Here is a 14,648-nt window from a genome sequence, read left to right as displayed (position 1 = left end):
GCTGTAACAGGGCTAAATTATACGTTTATTTTTGTAAATTATGGAAAAGAAATTATTAAACAGTATGTATACATGTTTTTTTTTCAAATGTCTGAATATTCCGTATTTTGCTTGTGGTAACACGATGTTACATCACCGCGCGCAAAGGATTTATTTACCGCAGTCTTTTAAGAGTTAAGGATGTGGGCTGGTATTCCGAACGCGATTGTAGCCCGATTTTACGTACTAAATACGCCTTATAAGGCGCTGTAAATGCATTCAGAATACCAACCCTAGGGTGATATTACAAACGCTCTCGCGGCCGTAGAAAAAGCTTTTATATATTTTGTACATAAATACGCGAGATAAAAGTGTTTTCTACGGCCGCGAGAGCAGTTCAGAATAGCACCGCTGGGAGTTAGATTTGTGAGCACCCCGACAATTTATGAACACATAGAGACCAGCATGACATATGCCGAGCATTGAAGATGTTAGGATTCGTTCTGCGTATCGGGTTTTCGAAAATACCAGCGTAATGAGAACTCTTTGCAACTCTTCAGTGTGAAATAGATTCGAGAGTGGCTCGATGATTTGAAGGCCACATGAACTGAAGTACTCTCTTATGACAGAGAAAATCCAAAAGAAGTTTATGAGATATCTCTACACGAGAGTGCGGGTCCTTGGCTCTTCCCGGCCGAGTTTCTCCGGGATATGCATGGCTACAACAGTTTACAGACCAGAAGGAATGCGTATTTGACTAAACATTTTTATCGATTGTTGCGCGGTATGGTTTATAACATTGGTTTGTATGTTCCTGATAATTACCTAAGACAGCGTCAGCATAGATTGTTTCATATTCCAATATGCAGGACCAACCTGCCGATGGTTACGCCTGTTGGAAGGGCTACCGCTAAGCTGAACAACATCGCTTTGGATGTTGACCTGTTCCATGTATCTGAAGGGGTTTTCCGGAGCAAGATTCTCCTGCTACTTTGACAAGAGTCTATTATGTTTTTTTTAAAATAATATGTGCGTCTTGAATTTTAGTTTGTAATGTATGTTATATTAAATAAATGAATGGAATTGAATTGTTGCATCGCGAAATTCACAGATCATTCCTAATACCTAATACTTACAATATTGATTTTAAAAACAGCACTGGCGTACTAACGAAAAATTGCAAGTCAAGGGTGTTATGAAATTTCAACAATTGATACTGATTTTAAAATAAAAAAAATCGAAGCTAATAAAAAATGCAAAATTACTTTATTATTATTATAATTATTCGCTATAGGCAGGCAGCCTTTGCTGATGAGCCTATATCTCGTGTACTGCTTATTGTCTGCGTTCTTCTTCCTTCTAAAAAGCATCTAAACAAAAAAAAAAAAAACAAAAAACTGTAAATGCTAAATCGCCAATCAGCATGTCTACTCATATCGATTATCCAAATGTCATTTCGCAAGAAAAATGTTTACAATAGGCTGTATAATATCTATGAGTATGGAATAGTTTGTGCATTCAGTATTTTTAGATTAATCTTAATCATTCCACCATAGAAAACGTACACTTTTTTCTTTTAGAATTTATATGTTTTATCTTTATATGTTAATTTATGAACTTAAGTTATGACTGATCTTTTTCTTAATTTAATATATATGTTTTATTTTAAAATATGAACGACTGTTGTACATTTCTAAATAAAAAGTATTTAAAAAAATGTTAGCATGATTATTTTTTCCCACACAAGTATTTATTTCATTAATATCGATGGTTGCTTAGTTGAAATTACGAATGTGTAGATTTTTCAAACTGTTTATTTTTTTCCAAAATAGTATTTTGTATTTTGCAACATATTTTTATGCAAAATTTGTAATAAAACGTTGAGCTACGGATTAACAAAACATAGTGATCCCTACTACTTTCATTTGTATAATTGAAAGCCTTTAAATAAATATTAGGAGAGAGCTTTAAAATAATTTAATACAAATCCGTCTAGACTTCTAAGCAGTTCATGGTATTGTGCTGAAAATGAAGAGGCGCATGTTTCTAGCATTATTCCCTCAGAGTTATACATTATATGTAGCTCACTAAAAAGCCCTTTAGCTCTATTGCATAGAACAAAAGGGTTCCAAAGTTAATCAACAAACGTGTAACCGACGGTTTCTGTTTGCGCTTGCAATTCTCGACACGAGTACTTAAGACCCGTTGCATTGCTGTAATCTGTAACAAACTTCGTAGTTAATAATAATAGAATTGTTTTCCTCCACACTCTAGCCGATGGCGTGTTATTACTCTAAGATTATTCCCTTATAAAATGGCTTAATAAACAGCCTGAAATACCCGATACAAATGGATAATCTTTTAAGTACCTACCTAAGACATAAATCGATTTATCTTTTCTATAATACCACGCGTGACGTGTGGTCGAGCCTCCATGGGTAATTTTGGCGGGAAAATATGGCGCGATAAAATGAATGATAAATTTTACAAAAGTTGAGAGTGGGGGCGTCGAACGAGATCACGCGGACGCTGACAACCAATGGTAGCTTAGCAAGTCATACGATCATACGATGCGCATGTACGGATCTGCGACGGCGTCACCAGTCAAGGTGGAGAAACAAGAAGTCAAATTTATCCTCATTTAAATCGGCCGTGAAGGCAATCCATGGAACATGAGTCCTACTTTTTCTACTTGTATTCGTCTTTCAACATTTTTATTTCCTTGATTTTTTTAGCCGGCCGCGGCCCTCTGGCAATGATATACCAAATCATATTATGAATAAAGGCATATTAAAAAAAACTGATAATACACTGTTTTCCCCAACTTAAAAAAACTTTATTGCTTGAAATTCAATAACACTTTTCATCCTTTGTAATCCATTGAATTTTAGTTTTTTTATGCTAAAAAGTGTAAAACAAAGAGTTATTAGAAATTGATACGTAGAATAATATGAAAGACAAGTACCCTTTCCTAGGCATTTGTTAAATAAATAAGCTTAAATTTTGATTTGAAATCACCAATAAGCACCAAGACTGAGGACTGAAGAATATTTTTTCAGAGTTTATTTTTATTCGACTCTTTTTGTGTATAATTAGATAACGCAGAACTTATATTAATTTTTTTTTAAATAGGGTTACACAGTAAAAAAAATATGTAAGTGCTTTTTGTTCTACATGGTTTTTGAATCTTGTGACTGCTGTTTCGCCTTATTAAAGGATCATCAAATTTCGTTTACTATTTTTTTTTTTTTTAAATCATAAATTTTGTTTGATTTTTTTAAATGACCATTTCATAATCCATTTTCGAAAAAAGAACTATGAATAAACTTTTTGTTTTCATATAGGTATTTTATTTTAATTTCATTATTACTAATGTATATTTTTTACAAATGGAGTGATACGGAGTGGCCCTGCACAAGTTTGCTTTTTTTTTGGCATTGTATTTACAATAGTAATATATTATATTGGGGACATAAATAAGTTCTTGCTGTTTTTTCATGAAAATTAATGCATTATTAAAAAAATAAACTGTAAAGAACATGTCACTGAAAGTATCGTCCATTGCTAGCGACTACTTTCTTACATCTTTCTGGAAACACACAAATATGAAAAAAACATGCCGTTTACGTTTCAGCGACTAACATATACTGTCATTTCAAGCCTAATGGTGAGCTTTACTATGAAGTTGGCTGTAGTATTGCCCGATGTAAAAAACCTGTGATTTTGTTGGGAAACAGCGAGAACTTATTCAAGCCCCTATTAGAAAACTGGCCTATAATTTTGATTATTTGTAAATATTGTTTTTTTTTTTTGTAATGGCTGTTGTTTTATTTTTAAAAATAAATAAAGTCTATCAATACAAACAATTTCTTCCTTGTAATTATTTATGAGTGATAGTGTCACTGATAATGTTTTTCTGTGCCATTATAGAGTGTGATTAATAGCAGTTCTTGCTGACATTCCAGATGGCATTGTAGTGTCCATCATCTGGGCGGTGTCCAATATCAGCCCAGTGATAGACGCTGTAATTCTAGCAACAGGTGGAGCGTAAAAACATCACCAGACGCCCCTATAAAAAACCCCATCGCCAGCCAGCACTCTCACCTACTCTCGAAGTTCTGTCGGAAAAACTAGTTTGGTTGACTCTCAGAATCTGCAGTAAATGTTCTTCCTCTGGCCAAGATTATGTGTGCAAGAATATTTCCTCAAACCCTCAATGGACCTGCGATAATTATTACACACTAAAGAATCGCCTTTCTTGTAAAGTGCAATACTCATACCATTAATCCAATTCCTCGGACAACGTTCTTTATGCTAAACTTTTAATAATAACTCCGGGTTGTGGTCCCGTGGGCACTTTCATGGACTTCAGATCAGGAGGTCCGAGGATCAAATCCCGCTCCACCACAAATTGTTCCCGTTTTCTAACACAGTTATTTACAACTAAAAGAAAATAGTCCCAAAATGAAAATATTTGGGTAAATCATAAGAACGCAATTGCATCCAAACTACTTTTTAACAACAATGTTTGAGGATGTCCAAATGCTTGCAGACTAGCTGGATTTCCTCCCTAGGGAGTTATTCATATTCAAATTTACTCCAACAGAGAGGGAAAACATTTTTGAGAAGGTAATATGGAAGTCTAGGAATTAACAGGGCTTATAACCTGTCATTGACTGGTTTAAGTAGCCACTTTACACACTGTGTAACATTTACCATTCTGCCCATGTTTGAACATCCACAATTCCTCAACTCTTCCATCTGTTGACTTTTGTGAAGTAAAAAAGCTGAAACCTTTATCACGTGGGTGAAATTCATCCGGCTGAACCAAATCACCTACTAGGCAACGCTTGAAAACAATTTTCCAATTTTTATACTTCTTACTTCACAAAAGTTAACAGATGGAAGAGTTGAGGAAATGTGGATGTTCAAACATGGGCAGAATGGTGAATGTTACACAGTGTGTAAAGTGGCCACTTAAACCAGCCAATGACAGGTCATAAGCCCTGTAAATGCCTAGACTTCCATATTCCCTTCTCAAAAATGTTTTCCCTCTCTGTTGGAATAAATTTGAATACTTTTTAACAGTTTGGGATGAATCCTATCTGTAATGTGACACGAAACGTCAGAAAATAGCGCGAACGACACATGGTACAATAACCCAGAAAAACTCATTGTGCGAGATATGACTAGAGAGAGGCAATTATTCTTATGCTGATATATAGCTTATGTTAAATATTTCTAGTCGACAAAAACGTAGAACTAATATTGATTCCATTTATATGTTCGGCATACTAAATAGTATAATCGATGTTCCATCATAACTGGGACAAGTGAAATTTAATATTCCGACTCGTAGGTTGAGAAACAATGAAGTACTGTTCATCGATCAGCATAGAGCAAACTATGATGGCCTTAATTCTCCAATGACCCGTCTTTTTCGTATTGTTGACTCAAGACAAGATCTGGACTTTTTTGGTTCAACTTTACAACGATTTAAACAAGCACTAAATAAATAGTCCAGATCTTATCTTGATGTCCCTTATGTTTGTCAATGCTTCTTTTCTTTTTTTTTTTTAAATGGTTTTTAACTATTCTTTTATTGTAATATTTAATCCCTTTAAATTGTATACATGGACAATGTCCATTAATAAATATATAAATGTGATTTTTTAAGCATATACATTGGAAATTTGTGTACTATTGTTTTAAAATATGTGGCGGGCTAGAAAGAATCCTTTATTAAGACTCCATTTGGCCCACAGGCTGCATTTTGCCCATTACTGATCTGAATCATGAGACCTTCATTATCTTCCCTTCAAGCAATCAATTATTTATTAAGGTACACTGAAATTGGCAAAATAATTCAGTACCCAATTGAAAATATAGAAACTCAGTGTGATAATTATTAGATTTAGTTAACTAGGTAAGTAATAAATAAATAATACAGTATTTTTAACTTGTTTTAAAATAAATGTTGGCAAATATAAACATAAGTTGTTTTCTATATATTTTTTATATATTTTTCAACCAAAACATTGATAAATATATTTTTTATTAGGTACAAATAAATCATCATTTTTAGGATGGATTGCCTATTATAAAAAACCAGTACCTTTCAACATTTACAGGAATAAAACACTAATGAGTCGAAAGATACAAGCTCAAACGATTTTATGACAGCATAAACAATGGCATAAAATAAATCGTCGCTATTACCTATATTTTTATGTAGGTACTTTTTATGTAGGTACTGTAGAATAGATGAAAAGCAAAACATAATTAATGAGGAATTATAATATGAGCTATAAAATATTGAATCAAAAGAATTGTAGAAATCCTGCCCATCTAGTACTGGTATGATTTCAATTTGAACGTCATAGTAAAAAAACATTTTTATTCTCCCAGACGCTAATATTGATTTGTAGGGAATCGTTTGACAAAGAGAATGATTTACCGTCGAAGGGTTTTATAAACTATGCATGAAAAAAGACATTTAAATTAGAACTTTACTCACCGGAGCGGTAATATGACACTACGCAGTAGCTTAAACTTTTATAAACAATTTTCTTTATATTTCTTTCGAAAATCTACAAACCGGAAAGAGTACAAAATTTGACAGAAGTTCAGAGCCCATAGATAATGTAAATCAAAGATGCGAAAGCATAAAAATGACAGCTATCTGATCGACATTCGATTGGGAGGACTATGAAATTACTGCCGATCTAAAGAAGAAAAAACGGGGAATGTAGTTGAACATTAAAAAATTTAGAATTTACAAAATGACCCCCCACACGAAATGATTTACATATATATTTTTTGAAATCTTAATTTTATCTAAACTTCAGGCAGATTTCTCTACATGCACAAAGCAAAGATATAATGTTAAATAACTGTTAAAAATTATTGGTTATTACAGAAAGAATCTCTCCAAAAAAACATGTTATTTTTATTTTTCTAACTATAATACCATAACATTACATTTTTTATATGCGATACCTTCTAAACAAGTTACACACTTTTAACTTATCTTCTTAAGTTTCCTTTCTCTTTCTTCCCAAATTCCATGCATCATCATTCACCTTCCACACGCAGTGATACATAGGGCACTGTATTGTTGAACCATGTTCAGCGTATTTCGATCATCAATATTATATGAAGGTAAGGTGATTAGTCTTACATCTCAAGTGCCAGTTCAATAACAACTAAATATATATTGCAGTTTGAACAAACTTTAAAATCAATATTTCATGTCCACTCTGCCAAGAATCAGACCCAGAACCTCAAGAATGGTAGACAAAAGCATCAGCCACAGCAAAGTGGACTTTTTACTTGATGTAAAACAGACTGGAGGTTTTGATTTTCTCCTAAATGATAACCTTATCTCCATACCCGCCTAGTTTTATTGTATTTTGAATAGTTTCTGAGTTAACTGAGACAGATAGGATCCGATAGACCTAAGATTATTTAACATTTCCATCTTTAGCATAAGTCCTTACCTCTTCAGTATCGATTTTATTAAGGCGAGTTTATCAGTCGAGAACTCAGCATAAAGATAAAACTATTTTCTGTGAGAGGAAATACATCTCCGGCAATAACATAATGAAAACAACCTCAACATAAATACTGTTACAATAAATAAAACTAAAAGGTAAAAATAATTCAATATATCTTTATTTTTTATCTGTACAATGATAACTTGCAGCTTATTTTTTGTACAGCATAACATAATTTACAAATATAGATATTTATGTAAATAGGTAAAAATAATAGTATTGTTAAAGATTTTTATTTTCAGGTAGTTAGAGTAGTATTATTTCTGGTAGATGCACTATCCCCAGACACATTCCCATTCATCATGATGGGTGTTGAGTTGATAGGCAAACCAGAAGATGGCACTGATTGCTCTGTAGGAGTTGAGGAGAGCATAGATTGTCCTTTACACCGGAGCTCAAACACTTGAGTTATTGCTTCCCGAAAGCACAAGAAGTTGTAATCAATAACTCCTAAAAAACGAAAACACTGCTCAAGCAAATTACAAAGAAAATATTTTACAGAAAACTACTGTTTAAATTTATTTCCAGAGTGTGTTTGTTACTAAGCAGGATTACACTTCTGAAAATCTTTCAACAAATACTCTTACATAGTGACCAACTGTAAAATCAATATTTTTTACCTTTATTGAGGCCTTTTATCGAAATATGATAATATTGGCCGAAATACAAGTTTAAAGATTCCATTTAAAAAACGAAACATTTAAAAACAAAATATCTTCTCTAAAGTGTGATGAATTTATAAGAAAATGTAGGTAGGAGCTATCAGGTTTTTGGTGGGTTTATTCTGTTAATGCCTATTTTAATTTATGTTGGAATTTTGTTAGTTTAGTGATATGTTTATTATTACAATTATTTTTTTATGTTATTCTTGTGCTTTTGTATTGTATTTTTGTAGTCTATTGTTTGTATCTATATTTTTATTCCTTTCTGTTTGCGTTGTTTTTCTGTTTATTGTAAATTGATGTAACTTGTTTTTGGCCGATGTTATCATGTTTTGATAAAAGGCATAAAGGGAAAAAAAAGGTACCTAAATCTGTATATTAAAAAAAAAATCTATCAATAATAATAAAACATTTTATAACAAAACAAAGGTGCACAAGAAACCGTGAGCCCATATTTCTATTAAAATTTAAATTTGTTGATCATAATTAATTAATATGTCGCAATTTATCGCTATCTGGATAATCTACAAGTGTGTACAATCAATTATAATATATAATTGATTGTACACACTTGTAGATTATCCAGATCGGGTATAGTCTTAGCCGAATCCATGATATTTTCAAAGTTTTTTGCGATTAGACCTAGCTAAGTAATATGTAACATAAGCCTGTATAGAGGCAATAATTGCACACTACTTTATCACCAGCATGTGACTATTCAACACTACATTTGAGAGAACATGTCTTCTGCCTGACCTTGTTAACTTGAAATAAAAACTAGGAGTTATTTTTGAATAATTAAGATTAAATTAGTTGTATTTTTTTAATATGTTATTTACCTTGTTTGTCGAAATTATCTTCTCTCAAAATGCACACCAAAGCAAGAAACTTGTTCACTTCTCGTAAATACAAAATTGTTCCATTATTTAGCTTAATCAAACTGAAACTTTGATTGTTGAACGCCGCTGCTTCTGTATCATCAATCAATCTGAAAGTATATTAATTTTATTATTGCACTGGAAAATATACTCATAAACTAACTAATTTAGATAATTTCAATAAAAAAAATTAAAAAACTTACTTTACACCCCTGACATTGAATCATTCAGTGGAGTAAAGTGAGTAAATAATTATTTCTTGAATAAATAGACAACGATCCTCAACCAAATCGCTAAAATATGGCGAAAATTGGCAAACTTGGGCTATTAAGAAGGTTCCTTGTGAGAATCCACACGCTCCTAACCACGAAATGTGCACCCTATTCTAATGGCGGTAGTAAGGCATACAAACTAATACGGAACACAGAAAATAACCAATAATAAAAAATAATTAAAAAATTCTATAAATTTGCCAACTAAATATAACGCATTCAAACAAAAAGACCGTGCATAAGTTATATATCTACAATACACAACATAAATATCTACACTTACCCGTATATACAAGAAACATCAATAACAACGTCAATCATGTCACAGCAAAGTTCATAGCTCTGCATGTCCACTGGAGAACTATCTGTTGCAATATATATTTTTGAGACCACATCAAAAAGAAATGCCTTCTCAATAGCTGAATTCTAGAGCAGATAAAATATAATTTTAGCTGTTATATTTACATAGTAAAAAAGATTATAATCCATGCAGCTACAATAAAACTTTTATTCCTTTATTTAATTAGCCTTCCATCTTCTGTTATTCTAGTTTCCTCTGTTACGTTAATCTCTCAGAAGAACAGCCAAATGTAACTGAGCCAAATGATCACATTCTAACAATATAATTTATAGTAAGTAAATACAACATTTTAAATATTTTTATAATGACTTTTTAAACATGTTTAAAAAGTTTAGTCTATATAAAGAAATATAAAACATATACTAACGGAAATTAAGATATTTAGCAGATTTTCTAGTGTGGGTAGTTGAGGAATAAGTTTTTGAACAACTTTAGAGAACGCCTCAAAAATTGAATGGTCATAAATGGAAGTGAGATGAAAACTCAAGTGAATTTGGTCGGCGCCATTATCTGTCAAGTCGTCGGTTGCTCTCTGGTGAATATCGCGCTGAGATTCCATTTTGTAGTCATCACTCAACCCATCTACCTGAAAATACTTAATGTTATTGATATATTTTTTATTTCAGACAATCTAAGTATTTTAATGTTAATATTACTATCATCAATAAAGGTATGTATATCTGCGTTGTTAAGATTTACCCAAATATTACCATTTTTCGTGATCAACACTTCCAATCTAAAATTCACAACACTTCTATGAAACCGCAACTTGACAGCATGTAGCCAAAATTTTATAAAACATTATTCTCCTCGTTTGGTTATCTAGATTCATCATTCCCTTTCGGCACCTAATGGTGAATAGAGCACTGCATTGGTACACCAATCGCAGCGTATCTCGATCAATTTTGTTACATGAAGGTAAGGTGATCAGTCTTACGATTCAGGTACCAGTCGAGGGACTATGAAATATTCTATTGTGAAAACACCCTTTTTAAATAAATATTTCAGATCAACAATGTTGGAAATCGAACCCGAGACCTCTTGCATGGTAGGCCAACGCGCTGACCATTACACTACGAGGCCGACTATTATTTACTATCTAGATTATTACCCTCATATGTCACCATGACAAACATTGACATTTCAGCTAGTATATCCACACATTATACTAATAATTATTATTTATAGAAAACTAAATAATTACTATTGTCTCTTTTTTACAAAAATATGGGTAATAGATTAAAGAAAAAGGTACCTTATGTATAAAAACTTCAAATTTGATTGCGGGATTAACTTTATATGCCTTTGTCACAGTTAAGTTTAATTTATTCAATGCATCCATATAATCATCCTGTAATAATAAACCCAATATTAATGACTAAGATCTAAACATATTATAGATAGTATTAATTAGTATAATCAAATAATTATGAAATATTAAGGTCACATACATATTATAAACTACATTCCACATTTATCAGCTAAATTTATATAATATTACACTAATATGTTTTTGGTTTGATTATCATAATATTGCAAAATTCTATGAAATTATCTGGTTAATATAAATGAAATACTATCAATGTTTACTTGTTTGCTTAAACACATTACACAAAAATCAATAACAGAAAATTAATTTAACAAGTTTTAAAATAAAAATAAAATGAAAATGCACTGACGGAATGGTTTCATGAAGATACTTTATTTTTATAAAAATAAATATTTGAATTCTTATATGTAATTTACCCAAATATTTCAATTTTGGGGACCATTTTCAATGAGCTGTAAATAACTCACTATTAGAAATTGGGAATTAAGTTGGGGGTTTGAACCTTGGACCTGTGATGTGTGAGTCCCCGAGACCACAGCCCGATTAAATTTCACGAATCTAATAAATTATTATACAAAGAAAAAATTACCGCACGATTCATTCTAAAAAATAAAAACACTTCTTTAAGAAAAACATGTTGTTTTAAATTTTTTTAATTGAATAAAATTTTAAAAAAAAACTTTTATATAAATTAGGGTGATATATTATTGTGTTGAGGAAATGCTTAACTGTTGGATTGAATATTTAGAAATATATTATAAAACTAGAAGACATACCTGTGCGTCAATAACAAACACCAATGCTCCGCAGCCACCAAAAATCATATCTGAATCAAACGCCGGGTCAAAGAAGTCAATCTGTCCGGGAAAGTCCCATATTTGGAATTGCACAAAACTGCTATTGTTAATATCATCTTTTACTATCTTGTTTGTAGATTCCAGAAATAAGGTTTCATTCGGTGACATTTTGTGAAAAACCACTTTTTGTATTGATGATTTTCCAGACCTATAAACGTCACGTAACATTGTAATCAATGCTCCTCTTTACCAAAAATGACAATAAAAAACAAAATAATGATGATAACTGACTCAATTGCAAATACTTTATACGTAATAACGATTGATAAATATAATCGTATATCGAAAGCAAAAGTAAACATGAAAGGGGCGGCGTCAGAGAGATAAATATTCCCAGTAGTGTACAAGCGGGCTTTCAGTTTCTGACCTTGCTCATTGTAAGACGACTTATTTTATACAGTCGTTATTGCAAATACTGTATTATTAGTAACAAATGATTTTCATTTAGAAGATCCCAAATACACACATAACATAATTGAAAGAGCAAAGGAAAAGTGAGGACAAGAAACAAGACTCTAGATGATCACTGCCCCCTGTAAGAGATATATCAATTTAACTAAAGCACCCATTTGCAGTCATTACTGGAAGGTCCGTCATCCCAAATTCCACTTCAACCCAAAAAAAATTCAGTCTGGAATAATTTTACAAACAAAGTGGTTGAGTAAAAGAACCTTCTGAGACAATTTTCTGGATAAAGGAATCCACAAATAAAATGTGGATAGTATAAAGGCTCACACGAAAAGGGCACATTCCTTTAAGTGATGCAATAATGTCATTTTATTTCTTGAATACATTTTGTTTAATAAGAATTGGATACAACATTCACCATTCCCTTTCCGCACCTAATGGTGAATAGGGCACTGCATTGGTACACCAATCGCAGCGTATCTTGATCATTTTTGTTACATGAAGGTAAGATGATCAGTCTTACGCTTCAGGTACCAGTCCAGGGACTATGAAATATTCTAGTTTGAAAACACCCTTTTGAATAAATATTTCATATCAACCATGTCGGGAATTAAACCCGAGACCTCTTGCATGGGAGGCTAACGCGCTGACGCATTTATGGATACAAAATTACTGATAAATTATTTTAGCATACATAATCTATAAACTGTTACATTTCAAATTTTTCTATCATAGTTAAACCATAAAATATTATATTTATATCATCATCATCATGATTTCAATTCTACTCCCATATGGTGTTCTCAAAGAGCTTCTAGGTATCTCTGTCGACTGCTAGCTCCTGTGTGTCCTTCCAAGTCAGGTTCGCGTCCCGTAGTTCTGATATAAACTGCCAACAAACAGCAGCAGCGAATGTCCAGGACGTCTACAACCTGATGCCTTGTGAAGTAGGCAAGCGTGGTTAAGGCTCTCAGGAGGTATCTGCAGTATATGGCCCAGCCGACTGTAACCCCTCCGCTTGATGACAGTTGTCACCGGAGTTTGCTGCATACATTCTCTATTACTTCGTTCCTTACAAAGTCAATCCACCGCACACCCAAGATTCTTCTGAGACATCTTTTCTCAAAACTCAGCATTTTGTTGTTTTGGACCCTAGGGGGTTACGATTTGCATTCGTAGAAGAGAATAGGTGTTAAGGCGTTCTATGGGCGGCATTTGGTTTTCGCCGAGTGATTGCATTTTATGGCCACCAAAATATAGACTAAATCAATACTTATTATAAATGCTAACAACTGTACATTAATAGCATTCAAACTGACCACTTGAATTAATTATAGCCTTATTGAAATTGAAAACGTTTGTAGATTCTTAAAAATCTGGTTTGGGAAGGCAGTGACAAAAAATCTACTTTCAATTCACACTGTTATGTTTAGGTGTAATCTTTATTAAAGAAAAACTAGCGCTGGCAAAAACACGTCAAATTGTGTACACTAAATACAAAACACCTCCCAGGATTTTAAATACCAATCATGTGGGTATATTTCAAAACCTGATTGAATTATAATGATTCCAATATACAAGACACAATCCAAATTTATTTTTCAATAGAAATTTAATTAATCAAGATTTTAAGAGACCTGCGTAGCCCCATAAGAAGTATTCTTGGCTTTGGTTCAGATTGGATAGAGCCAGACTGAGGATCACTATCTTGCTCAAAGGGTCCATAACCAAAATCTTTGGGAAACGATCCAACGCCGAACTCCCCTTCCGGCTCATCTTGATAACTCTGTAAATAATCATCAAAATTATTTTACGAATAACAATAAAAATACAAATTTTGAAAGATTTTGAACAAACCATGGCTGAACGCCAGAGAGCCTACGAAAGGCTGATGGCTTCTCCGTTTGTTTGTATTTCAGATAATTAAATGTTAAATCACAATACACATATACGGAACAAAGGAACGCAACTACACGATTGAAAAATTACATGAATCATGGCAAAAATATCACAATACAATATCGAAAATGACAATCCGTCAATTGACAGAAGATAAAAGAAATATCTGCGATAATAGTGTTAAAAAAAAAAGACTATGTCTATGAATCAAATGTTGCCAGACGAATCATAAACGTCACAAAAATACAACCTGTCATTTTGTACCAACGTTGCCAACCCTACCGAATTTTTGGTAGATCTACCGATTTTGGGTAAAATTTACCGACCTACCGAATTTGATCGGAATTCTAATGATTTTTAAACATTTCATAAAACATAGTACATACGTTGATTGCTAAGTCTTGGTAAATAGTGATTCCCGGTTATTTTCAAAGTTGACGAATTAA

At 32.5% G+C, this 14,648-nt stretch overlaps 2 protein-coding genes across 2 annotated transcripts in view; both read right to left on the bottom strand.

Moving 5' to 3' along the window:
* Nucleotides 1-6,630, bottom strand: part of Lpin (phosphatidate phosphatase LPIN) — a 72,505-nt gene extending 65,875 nt beyond the window's left edge. Inside the window, exon 1 of the mRNA XM_088238533.1 lies at nt 6,497-6,630. The gene's annotated coding sequence lies outside the window, so the exon portion shown is untranslated. The remainder of the gene's footprint in view (nt 1-6,496) is intronic.
* A 1,001-nt stretch (nt 6,631-7,631) lies between these two features.
* Nucleotides 7,632-14,423, bottom strand: RagC-D (Ras-related GTP binding C/D). Its single transcript, XM_088238529.1, has 8 exons — nt 14,161-14,423; nt 13,941-14,089; nt 11,815-12,043; nt 10,964-11,059; nt 10,076-10,294; nt 9,631-9,773; nt 9,037-9,185; nt 7,632-7,985 (listed from the first exon to the last, which is right to left on the bottom strand). Exons 1-8 carry the CDS (start codon nt 14,161-14,163, stop codon nt 7,774-7,776), a joined length of 1,200 nt encoding a protein of 399 aa, XP_088094655.1. The 5' UTR covers nt 14,164-14,423; the 3' UTR covers nt 7,632-7,773.
* Nucleotides 14,424-14,648: the final 225 nt, after the last annotated feature.

Source organism: Micrasema longulum, unplaced genomic scaffold (genome assembly GCF_059751315.1).
Source record: "Micrasema longulum isolate JH-2025_06_02 unplaced genomic scaffold, ASM5975131v1 h1tg001914l, whole genome shotgun sequence".
Lineage (NCBI taxonomy): Eukaryota > Metazoa > Arthropoda > Insecta > Trichoptera > Brachycentridae > Micrasema > Micrasema longulum.
Note: the sequence above shows the minus strand (reverse complement) of the source record. Positions and strands in the feature narration are given on the sequence as shown.

Excerpts from the sequence above, each read along its gene's own strand:
- RagC-D (XM_088238529.1), bottom strand. Across the intron at positions 12,044-13,940 it reads CTTCTTATGGGGCTACGCAG|GTCTGGAAAATCATCAATAC; the intron begins GTCTCTTAAAAT and ends TGACGTTTATAG. Across the intron at positions 11,060-11,814 it reads TGTTTGTTATTGACGCACAG|GATGATTATATGGATGCATT; the intron begins GTATGTCTTCTA and ends TTATTATTACAG.